General features: G+C 32.3%; 4 protein-coding genes across 4 annotated transcripts; 2 read left to right on the forward strand and 2 right to left on the reverse strand.

The window, feature by feature from the left end:
* Positions 1 to 1,297: 1,297 nt before the first annotated feature.
* Positions 1,298 to 1,615, forward strand: TIM13 (protein translocase subunit TIM13; the record flags this gene model as incomplete). The annotated part of the gene is made up of 1 exon (XM_041551672.1): positions 1,298 to 1,615. One exon carries the CDS (start codon positions 1,298 to 1,300, stop codon positions 1,613 to 1,615), a length of 318 nt encoding a protein of 105 aa, XP_041407606.1.
* Positions 1,616 to 2,097: 482 nt separating this feature from the next.
* QCR9 (ubiquinol--cytochrome-c reductase subunit 9) lies at positions 2,098 to 2,562 on the reverse strand (the record flags this gene model as incomplete). The annotated part of the gene is made up of 2 exons (XM_041551673.1): positions 2,098 to 2,295; positions 2,560 to 2,562. The coding sequence occupies 2 exons, from the start codon at positions 2,560 to 2,562 to the stop codon at positions 2,098 to 2,100; spliced, it is 201 nt and encodes a 66-aa protein (XP_041407607.1).
* Positions 2,563 to 3,066: 504 nt separating this feature from the next.
* UBR1 (E3 ubiquitin-protein ligase UBR1) lies at positions 3,067 to 8,994 on the reverse strand (the record flags this gene model as incomplete). Its single annotated transcript, XM_041551674.1, has 1 exon — positions 3,067 to 8,994. One exon carries the CDS (start codon positions 8,992 to 8,994, stop codon positions 3,067 to 3,069), a length of 5,928 nt encoding a protein of 1,975 aa, XP_041407608.1.
* Positions 8,995 to 9,859: 865 nt separating this feature from the next.
* Positions 9,860 to 12,103, forward strand: TFG1 (transcription factor IIF subunit TFG1; the record flags this gene model as incomplete). The annotated part of the gene is made up of 1 exon (XM_041551675.1): positions 9,860 to 12,103. The coding sequence occupies one exon, from the start codon at positions 9,860 to 9,862 to the stop codon at positions 12,101 to 12,103; it is 2,244 nt and encodes a 747-aa protein (XP_041407609.1).
* Between the last annotated feature and the right edge of the window lie 232 nt (positions 12,104 to 12,335).

The following is a 12,335-nucleotide window of genomic DNA, read 5'->3' on the forward strand; positions in this document are numbered from 1 at the left end:
CACACTCTTCTCTTCTCTTCTCTTCTCCTCTCGACTCGCTCGCTCTTTCCTTTTTTTCACAGAGTGAGGGAACTGGAAGAGAAGCCAATTTTTCTTTTCTTTTTCTCCTAACGCAGTATAATGAATCTGGGCAGACCAAGCCTTTGGTCTTCTTACGGTATAGCACTTAAAGAGATTATGAATAACAACCTCTATATATTTTTTGTTTGGTTTGGGGTATTGAGTTTCCTGTATCCATGGTAACCATTATTCATAGGAAGATGATTAAGTAATGGTATACTGGAGATACTATGGACGTTATAGAAAATATTACTATACCAATTTGGAAAATTATTAACTTTCATCACCTTTTTTTTTAAAGAAAATAAGATTAAGTAGGTTTCGATGAGTTGCAAAAACTTGTATAGTACGTATTATTACTAGAATTGTATTCGTTTATAGAGTTTGATTATTCTTGTTTGAAATAGTAATAAAGAATTCGGGTGTGCCCGAATTTGGTTACTATGGTGATAGGATCTAGAATAAAAATAAACTTTTGTTTTTGACATAAATATATTTACGATAGTGATCTTCTATTGTTATGCTTTCTTTATAATGATATGTGTTATCATTGAGAAACAAGAATAGAGATGTTATTAATAATTATGGCATCCTCACAAATAAACAATCTTTTCTTTTCTTTTCTTTTATTTAATTATTGTTGAAGAATGGTATCTTATCACAATTTACATATTTTCTATTTTATCTCTTAGAAAATTTGTTTTACCTTTCTTTAAACATCATTATATTTGTTTCGTGTTTTCGTGTATCTATCTTGTCTTGGTTGAGCTTCTTCTAATTATGTTGCCTCTTGGTATAGCAACCAATTCTTTTTTCACATTGAGAGTAAAACTTAACTAAAATGAAGAGTATGTTTTATTTCTTTTAATTAATTTTTACTAATTCGATTTAAATTTATTAAAATTGTTTCTTAGGTTTATTTGTTTATTTCTTTTGATCGATTGAATGTCAGTATGGATGGACTGGAGAAATAACGAAGTAAGGTCGCTTAGTCACATGGAGACATAAGCTCGGGAACTTGCAGTTCGCTCAGTTTAATATTTTTGTTTTTTCAGTTATCATCCGTTTTTGAGTTTTCGTAGCCTTTATAATTTAAAGAAATTATAATAGGATTAGATAGACTAATTCACTATTAAGATAATCAAAAACATAAGAGGCTATTAGATAATTTTAGAACCCATATATATTTTTTGCTCCAGTTGCACATACACAATAATCTTTGATTCATATAACAATAATGGGATTAGGTTCTTTTTTCGGTGGTAATAAATCAACAACTACAGATGATAATGTTACAACTGCAACGATATCAAATGATCCAGCATCGCAAAGGATAAAAGCTCAAATTCAACAAGAATTGGCTGTGGCAAATGCTACTGAGTTAGTAAATAATGTAAGCAAGAATTGTTTTGAGAAATGTTTGATGGCTCCTTATTCACAATCAAATGATCCTTGTATCGATCAATGTTTAGCAAAATATATGAGAAGTTGGAACGTTATTTCAAAGACTTACGTAGCAAGAATTCAGAACGCTTCAACTGCTGGTGAAATATAAGGAAATATTTTTTCCACTCCAAAAGGAGTTATAAGATTCACTTATTTATATTATGTATCAGCATAGTTTATATTCCAATATATAAGCATGTAATCTGTAAATATCATTCAATTATTCATTCATACATTAAATATATATGTACTTCAATATTACTGTATCAATTTTTTTTTACAGTTTTCGATGATGCTCTTTTTTCGTTTTTCTTGTTTCAATTTGTTGTATATAAGAATAAATAATGTTAGATATATAAATTAGAAGTAGAGTTGTCTATTTAATCTACGTTTTAGTATTTTAGGGGAAACAGCATAGTTCTCCATGATAATGATATTAATATACATGTGTGGTTGTGGTTGATATTCCATTTTGGAACTCTCTATCTCATTTAATAGAAAAATCAATGAAATTAACCTCCTTAGATGAATATATTTGATACTTGTATGAAAGTTATCACAAATTTAAATTGAAATTGAAATTTGATTCATTTATTCGTCATCATCTTCGGCACCATTGGAGCCAATACGAGCTTTGACATCCTTCCATAATTTACCTTTGTTACGGTTTTCATACCATTTGGTTATGGCAGAATCAAATTCAGTTTGGAAAAGGAAGGCACCAACGAATACAGTTCCTACAAAAATGGAATTTCTCTTGAATAATACTTTATAGATAGAAGCAAATGACTGGTTTCAAAAATATTAAGTAAACTAAATGAGTTGTGATCATATGTATATTTCTAGCTTTTTTTGCACTTGTCTCACAGATGAAAATACCTATACATTGTATAAGTATCTATATATCATCCTCGAAACCACCAAAAAATATGATACAGAATTCACAGTTAAATCTCGATTTTGTAATAGTTAGTAAAAATGGAAACAAAAAATATAAAATGGAATAGCTGATAATCATGCAAATAATGCACTCATGCAATCAAAGAAACATACCATTATTAAAATTTTATTATTGGTTTGGATGGATTATATTAAATTATAGCAGTACAGTAATTAATTATCTTTGCCTTATATACATTTAAAAATTGAAATCTTTTAAGTATTTATATATAAGCAACATGATATTTACTAATACATGGTTATTTTCCATATATATAACGAACACTTAAAAGGGTCAAACCTCGCGGCATAATCTCCGTTAAAGACCAGGGATGCTCCGCACACTGAAGGATCCGCCATCTCATTGGTTCGTTATAAGTGATATTTTATATTGCATGAAATTTTATATAAATATACGTTAAACCATTTTAGATTAAACTAGAACTATTTGGACTTAAACAAACATATCAGCTCAAAATATATATACCCAATGTTGGTCTACCAATGTTATCAGATATATATAATACGCTGTCTTTATTGTAATTCATTATATAATATTTATAATAACATTGGAAACTGTACTTTTTACGAATATTAGACGCAATGATCCCTGCAAGATACTTACCAAGCATTTCCATCATCAGCATCTTCATCTTCATCATCATCATCATTGTTATCACGAAACGGTCCTTCCCCATCACTTCCGTCATTATCGTTATTTGGATCTGCACCTCTAAATTGTTGACCAAATAGTTGTAAGAATGGTGTTGTTAAATCAACATCTTCTCCAACGTTTTCGCCATTATCCATTGCATTTCTAACTGTTTGGAAGATTTGGAAAAAGTCTCTGACATCTCCAGGTTGACCGTTCATATTTCTAAAACGATCATCTTCATCCATGTCTTCATCAGTAAAGAAATCATTTCCATTTCCACCAAATTGTTCTTCGTCTGAATCATCCCCTTCGTTGGTAGGTGGTACTCTTCTTCTTGTTGCAGGGTCACGGTTCAGTGCAAACAAAAATCCATTTGATAAGATACTCACTCTGAATTCATCTCCCATTACTCTACTTATATAGCCTGGAATTTCATTATTAATCCATAACTTATTCAGATGTTCATATCTTGTTTGATTTAGTGTAGTCAAGTCACCTCGTTTCATTGCATTTCTTCCAGCTTCCCCGTGAGAGTTCAAATATGGGGCTGAAATGTAAATAGAAGATGGAGGTTGACTTAATTGTAAGCAAACCTCCGAAGAATTTGGAATCAAAAACGCACCAAATGGCTTGAAACAGTTCTGTGACAGATGTTTCGATATTTCATGTCTATCAGTTCTCAAATGAATCTTAGCACCACAGGTTAGGCAAATCTTGAAATCTAGTCTATTAGAGGAATTTCGACTACGTTTGTTTTCTTCCTTCAAAAGGATTGCATTTGTGTCTGTAACATAGGTATTCAAGTATTTCGATAAATTTACTAATTTGATAACACTGCAACATTCATCACTCACATGTTTATACTTATTCTCTAGTTGTTCTGAAGGGTTTTTGACGTCCATTAGGTCGTCAAGTTTTTCACATGTCGTCAATATTGATACCATTCTGTCAACTGTGTCCTTTAATGATAAACCATCCTTAGGAATTAGACTTGTTTCGATATTAATATTATTGACAATGAACTGATTATCCTCATATTCAGAAGTAACCAATTGCAAAGTTTTTAAGAAGATAAAACATCTTCTCAAAGTAGGAAGGATTAGTTTCATAAACTTTGCATATCCTAGTGACTTGAAATGTTCAAGATCGACTTTTGAGTAACCTTCAAAGCTCTCCTCAGAGAGAGTAATAAGACGGTCCAAATAAGTAGACGTATTCCCACTTACAACATATGGAGTCTCATATGTTGCAGCAACATGGTTCCATTTTTTGGAAAAGTCCTCAATTTCATCAGGGCACCCAAAATAATCCTTGAAAAATGTCCTGGAATATTGGCTTAGAGCCTCTTCAATGCAAGCACTTAACGATTGTTTGTTGAACAAGCAACTTTTTACTATAATTTGGAATAATTCATTTCTACAGGCTGGGTCTTCGTCCATGAAATTATCCGAATGTAACCTACTAATCCAATCTAGTTCTAAATCTGGGGCACCCGCAGTCTTGTAGATCTGGACAATGAATATTAACAAGTTTTTTAATGTTTTAAACCGCTGCTCTTTACCCACCAAAAATGTGCTATTTGTATCTTTGTCTAATCTCGCAGATATTTCAAGCATTGAAATTGTATTTGCAAAATTGATAGTTAAAATTTCAGCAGTATTCGCAACACTACGATATTTGGATTTATGAAACAGCTTGTCAAAATACTGAGTATCAGTAAGTATCGTATCATATGCGGCCAAAAGATTCGTTTTTTCTTGTTCATTGAGAGGAGCTAAACTGTTACCTAGTGTAGAGCATGCGGCATCATCTCCGATCGATACATTCATCCCATTTGTGTATTTGACAGTAGGGTGAACAACCAGAACAGAGTTTGAAAATGTCTGACAAAGAGGGCAGATAAAAGCTGTTGATGAAAATCTTTTCTTTTGAATATACCTCTTAAAACAATTATAGTGAATATGGTGATTACATGAAACAAAAACTTTTCTGGTAGGATAGGTACTATTTGCTATCTGGTCTGCATTATCGTCTGACTCCCTTATAAATCCGCTATTATCATTTTCAAAGCCATTCCATTCCTTCATATATTCATCAACATCCCAAAATTTGCTTCCCCTAAATATTGGAGTGTAATCATGATAGGATGGTATAACGAATATATCAGTGGATGATTCATCTTGACATAATGAACATGTAAAATCTTCTGCTTCTATGATTTTATCACTATCAGGCATATTAATATCTCCCTCATCATCTACTTGGTCTTCCTTCTCACGTTCTTTAAATTCACCCTCATTTTCTTTCATAAATTTGTTCTGTTGGTTATTAAACTTCGCCATTATTTTTGCCTGATGTTTCTTTGCCAATCTTTTCTTTCTTTCTCTTTCATTCTCTTCAAGATTTACACCTTCACTTAACTTTCTATTTTTGTACTTTTGTACATACTCTTCACCAAATCCTGCAATCAAAGAAGCAAATACCTCTTCTTGCCTCTTTGTAATCATACGTTTTAGTAGATAACCAGCTTTTGTTCTTATATTTTCAGAAAACACATCAGTTCGGGAGTTAAGAATGCTCAATAATAGGTTGCAAATTGGTTTGGAAAGATATGCATCAGGGAATGAAGACTTTCCGTTAACTAATTCATCATCTTTGAAGATACCATGAATCAGATGAAGTAATTCGTTCAAGAAGATCCCATCTTCTGAGTCTAAACAAACCTGGAGTAATTTGTATATAATCTTTGCGAATACCGGATGTCTGGTAAATGAACCTAACAATTTAGCTCCATCGTCCATGTTTTTAGGGGACACTAATTGTGGCTGTAGAATAATTTTGGATTCTTCTCCCTTCTTTTCTTTATCCAAATGTTTCTTAATTATTGTTGCACTACTCTCAAATTCGTTACCTAGGTTAGACACTCTAAGTGGGTCAATTTTACTGAAATAAATTTCTTTTAATTTGAACACACCATTATCAGCTAGACCTTTTGGTTCTTTAAAAATGGAAACTTCGTTCAATGCAATATCAAATAAGGTAGAGTTTTCGGTCAAATAATCGGGTACAAGCCTTAATAATTTCGAATATGATAATGGTTTTGTGTACAGGTTGTACATAATTGCATTCTTTATTTGAGACATCTTCTTGCAGTTGGCTGACTCAAATGTTTGGAAAAATTGTCTTTCTGTTAATATCTGGTAGATAAAAGCCACGAAATGTTGGACAATTAAGGAGATCTTATCCTTGTACTCAGTTTCTGTAAATTCAACCTTACCATCGAACCAGTCTAATAGCATCCATCTATCCAATAGGTTATATATGACCCTAGGGGTATCGTCAATTTCCCATAAAAAGGCTAATTGATTCAAATGGATATCTCTAGAATAAGTGTTCAACTCTGGATTGTTTTTGTAATACGAGGTTTGATGAAGCACAGACATACCGTTACGTACCCAGAAACCAACATCAATTTGTGAGCATAATACAACTGACCTTAAGGAAAAATCAGATATCTTTAGGAAGTCAAAATTTTGGGAGACCTTGTCTTCATATTGTTCCCTGAATTGCAACATAGAATTATTTGTTCCAGAAGTTGGTATTGAAGGTACTGGTAGTGCAGAATTAGATTCTTGATAGATAATTGTTTCATAAGCTTCCACCAAAGGAACATTTTCAATTAAGAATGAGAAAAGGGTATGGATTGGGTTCATATATGCCACTCTGTCTGATGCCACAGAAAATTTGATGATCTCATGACTTCCATGAACTAATTTATATGTCAACGATTTATAACCTAAGAATGTATTAATTAATCTAATGGCATTTAATAATAGGTGTCTGTCGCAACCCTCATTGACGAATGCATTTACCATTGTTTGAATAATGGAATAGATCGAAGTGGTGTACTCTAGGTAAGGGATAAAATATTGATCCTCATGTAACACATGTTCACCTTCCTTTCTTACAATTTTCCACGCACCATTGAATAATTTACAAAGAGTCACAATGGATATGAATTCAGCTGGTCTCAATAAAATGTTTGCGTCGTCAACTTTGCTAATTAAAGTCTCGATGGTGTATAGACCTTGTTTCAATGAAATCCCATAACTCTTAGTAGGATTTGATTTTTGAACTCTTTGCCATACCAATGTACCATTGTCAATTTTAGTGAACTCCATGAAAATATCAATAATTGACCAAACAATATCAATAAAATAACCCTCATCTCCCCCAAAGATCATTTTTGCATTTGTCGGACAAGTGAAAAGTTGTACAACACATTCTCTAAGGGCGGTTAATTGAGGTTCTCTGTCCATATATGCGATGGAACGTGTCACGTGGTTAAATATCTCTACTACTTCTCTGCAGAAAATTGGTTTGTAAATGATAGAAGAAGCCAATGTTGGAATAATTACATTTTGAATATCTTTTCTTAATTTTTTCCAGAATCTATTCTCAAAATAAAGTAATAATTGCAATCTAGAATTTGTATAATCAGTTTCTTCAGTTTCTTCAGTTTTATTCAATGTATTTGATATTGAATGTAAACTAGACTCTGGTAATACCTTGTGATGACCTTGTGGGATTCTATTAAAATTATTAAGAATAGATAAATCCAAATAGTTATGAGAATGAGTCAACTGAACCAGTTTGTTTGGGAAATATTGACGAATGTTAGGAAGAGGACCTTCCGAGTGTTTTAAACAATTCTCTTCACCAGTCAAAACTTTTCCTAAGACATCTCTGAAGACCAATTGGAAATTTGAATTAGGAATTGTTAAACAATGAGCCATCCATTGGATAATATATTTGCATGCTTCCTGATGGATGAATTCGGACCATGAAGTTAAAGTTGCACACAAACCATTAGTCTGAACAGCAAAGAAGCCTGCCATTAAAGTCTCTACATCATCGGAGCATTTCAACATTGCTCTACCTTCACTGTCAATCTTCGAAGTTAGGATATCAGTGTGAACATTATCAGGAGAACCTTGTCTTAATGCTGTTGTAGCCTGAGAGTAATTGTGATATTCATCGTTGTAGATCATGACCACGAATTGATCCTGACTTCCTTCGTCAGTATATAAGTTCTTATATTTAAAATCTTCTAGGAAAGTTTTCACTTCATCGATTTTTTTCTCTTGAACTAATTGTCTTAAAGTCATTGTAATATCTTTAGTAAAAGTTGGTAATGATTCAATATTTTGATTAAATACATCTAAGAAATAATTAAATGCTTCAGTCAATACCATTTCAATCATTTCTTCATTAAATTTGTAATCTTCTGTGGATTCCTTAGAATCATCTTTATTATCCTCATCATTCGAATTCTTTTCATTAGCTTTACAATGTAGTTCTTCATTCCAAGCTTCTTCATCACCACAATCACATATACCTGTAGTGAAATCATTGCACATATCAGTATATATATGATGATTTTCGTGATCCTTTGCATTGAAACAATGGATACATAGAACACACGTATCATCGAATCCACATTCATGACATCGATATAAAGGTTCTCCGACTTTAAATTTCCTACCACAATTTCTACCGGTATGTTTAAACGAATGTTTATTATTCATTTGTGAATTTCTCATTCTATAAAAATCAGTTTCCTCAGATGAAGATGTTGCTAAAAGTTCATCCAATTTTTTAAAATCAGTCTTAGAATCAGGGAATAAGAGTGGAATATCTTTACCATTGTCTAATGCAACAAAGTATAACAATTTAAACATATATCTTTTCAAAGCATGATCCATCTCAATTCTTTCAGTAGGACCTCGTACCCCTGCAAAACTCTTAACATTGTGAAGCGAACGTAAAGTACTAAACAATCCCATCCCTGGGTACGTCGATGGACCCTCATTATTAATAAAATTTAAATCCATTACAAGTATTTTATAATAATATTATGGAAATGCACTGTTTAACTTAATAAATAAATGAAAACACAGGCTGTTATCCTTTTCTAAACACAAATCAAGCTGTCAAAATATATATATATATCTATACGTGTTACTTTCTATATGAATAAATATAAATTGCTTGTTTGATTAGGTTAATATGTGAATCTATAATCTGATAATATGGCTAGTAAACGTTTAAAAAGTTTCTATCTAATAGCTATATATCTACTTCTTCTTCTTCTTCTTCTTCTTCATCTATCTATTAAGGTTCAAAATCAAGAAACCCAGTAAAATATTTATAAAAATTAATCACAGTGTTTGTTGCCTCTCTTTTGCTTTCATCATCGCCACTGCTTACAGAAAGAATGAAAAAATTATCCGAATTCTTTTCCCTCTGATTTTCTCACTTAACAAACCTTTGGAAGTTGTCGCCGAGAATTGCAACAAAACGGAAACTGTTAGCGACTTTTTAAGGGTTGCTAGAATTAGGGTTTGAGTTCAGGGTATGTAGTCACTGAATACGGAAGCCCTAATTGTAGTATGTATAGTTTACGGCGTTTCCTTTCTCTCACACAACCCTATTGGATTCTATGACCAAAGACAAGAACGAGGAAAAAATTAGCTGAAAAAAAATTGTAAATAAAAGAGAGGTAATCTAATAAAAGTGCTAAAGAAGGAGAGAGATTCCATTCAAAGCTATGTTGGTCGAACAAGTTGATTAAGGACACAATATTGGACGTTAGACAGATAGTTATCAGTGGAAATATATATATATAATATATATAATATCTGTTTTATTGTTGTTTTGTGTGTTTTGTTAGACCGTTGTTGAGTTGATATTTTGATAATGGCTCCTTCAAGACAAAGTTCGGTGCCTAGCAGTGCTAGTTCAGTTGCCTCTGGTGGAGGTAGCAGTAATAACAATGTTCTCAATCATGCTTCACCATTCATTAAAAGAGATAGATATAAGAGAAATTTGTTAAGAGCTAGACAAATTCAGAAGAATGGTGGTGTTAAGAAAGAAGATCCAGTGAAATTGGAAGATAACGAAAAAAGACTATTAGGTGTAGAGAAAGGTATGGCAAATTTAAAGAAAGAGCCTGGTGTTGTAGATGGTGAAAATGAATTTAATGAATTTCCTTTAAGAGCGATCTCTGAAGAAAATCTCGAAAATATTAAGACACATTTATTAAAATTTCAAAGTAAGAAAAAAATTGATCCTTCAAAATCGTTTCATCCACCAATTCGTTTACATAGAAAAGATACAAGAAATTTACAATTTCAATTGACTAGAGCAGAAATTGTACAAAGACAAAAAGAAATTGCTGAATATAAATTGAAACAAGACGATGAAAAAACTAGTTTCCCAAATAATAATAAATTTAAAAATAATAATAATAATAATAATAATAATAATAGTAATGCCAATAATAATAGCACCATATCAAATACAAATACAAATACAAATACACCAACACCTGTGATGTCAGCACCATTATCCGCTGTTTCAACAGGTCTCGGAACGAATACAGCTAATCCAACGACAGGGTTATCGAATGTGGATGACAACAATGTTTCTACCAATATAAATGGGATTGCCTCTGAGAACAAAGACGATGACAATTCAAATACTTCAAAAATAGATAAACTTAACGCTATTATACCTATGGTTACTCAACTGGAAGAAGCAGGTATATCTGAACACCCAGAAAAAGTGGGTATGGTTAAGTATGATGGTAAAGAGGAAGAAGAGTTGGGTCAAGATAAAGGTACGATGGACCCAATGGCAGATGTTGCACCAGATGGTGGTGGTCGTTCCAGAAGAATTAATTCAAAGAGAAAGACTCGTCAATTAAAGGTTCTTGATGAAAATGCCAAAAAATTAAGATTCGAAGAATTTTATCCATGGGTTATGGAAGATTATGATGGTTACAATACTTGGGTCGGTTCTTATGAAGCAGGTAACTCTGATTCATATGTGTTATTAGCAGTTGAAAATGATGGTAGTTTCACCATGATTCCAGCCGATAAAGTCTATAAATTTACTGCAAGAAATAAATATGCAACTTTAACCATTGATGAAGCTGAAAAGAGAATGGACAAAAAGAGTGGAGAAGTTCCAAGATGGTTAATGAAACATCTGGACAATATTGGTACAACTACAACAAGATATGATAGAACAAAGAGAAGACTGAGAGCAGCTGCCGTTCAAGGAGGTGGTCCAGATGATGATGACGATGATGATGATGATGAACATGATGATAATTCTGAAGTAGAATTGGATTATGATGAGGAATTTGCTGATGATGAGGAAGCTCCAATTATTGATGGTAACGAACAAGAAAATAAAGAATCAGAACAAAGAATCAAGAAAGAAATGCTTCAAGCCAACGCAATGGGTCTTCGTGATGATGACCAAGTAGATGAAAATGAAGATGATGATCAATTAAACGATAAGAAGATTGACGTAGAAGGTGAAAGAATTAAAAAGGCTCTTCAAAAGACAGAATTAGCAGCATTATACTCCTCAGATGAAGATGAGATAAATCCATACTTATCTGAATCTGATATTGAAGCACAAGAAACTCCAGAAGTTAAGAAGGAAGAATCAGAAAATAATACACCTTCACCAAAAAAGAAAAGTCCAGTTGGTATAAAAAAGGAACAATCTGAAGACCTGGAGACCATCCCACCAAAGATTAGAGTTAAGAGTATTAAGGACTGTATAGTTGTCTTACAAAGTAACAAAGATGTATTAGGTAACTTCCATCCAGGTGAATGGAACCCAGCTACTGCCATTAAGAGACCTAGATTGGCCGATGTATCTCCACATATGACAGAAACTGGGGTCGAAATAAAAGAGGAGGAACAGCCAAACAAGAAAGTCAAGGTGGAATCAAGTGCGACTGCCACATTAATAACAGAAAAAGATATAATTGATGAAATGGGAGACGGTAAAGTTAATGTTAAGGACTTTGGTAAGATGATAAGAAGGAAATATCCAGGTTCAGAAAACAAGAAGTTAATGTTTTCTATCGTTAAGAAACTTTGTAGAAAGGTCGATAACGAACATATGGAACTGAAAAATTAAATATATAATTTACATACTACGTAACCCTCTAGTAGTTTCTGTTTTTTTGTTGAATAATATTTTGTATTTCATATTTTATTTCATTAGAAGAGGTGAATAATGACTTAGTTAATTTTAACAATATGTAAAGTCGATATTATACAGACAGTTACGTATTATATCCATCTATCATACTATTTTACAGTATAATGTATAACGATGCTATTTAAGATTATAAATATTATATCCTAAC

The sequence above is a fragment of the Maudiozyma barnettii genome (assembly GCF_903064755.1).
Source record: "Maudiozyma barnettii strain CLIB 1767 genome assembly, contig: KABA2_07, whole genome shotgun sequence".
NCBI classification, from domain to species: Eukaryota; Fungi; Ascomycota; class Saccharomycetes; order Saccharomycetales; family Saccharomycetaceae; genus Maudiozyma; species Maudiozyma barnettii.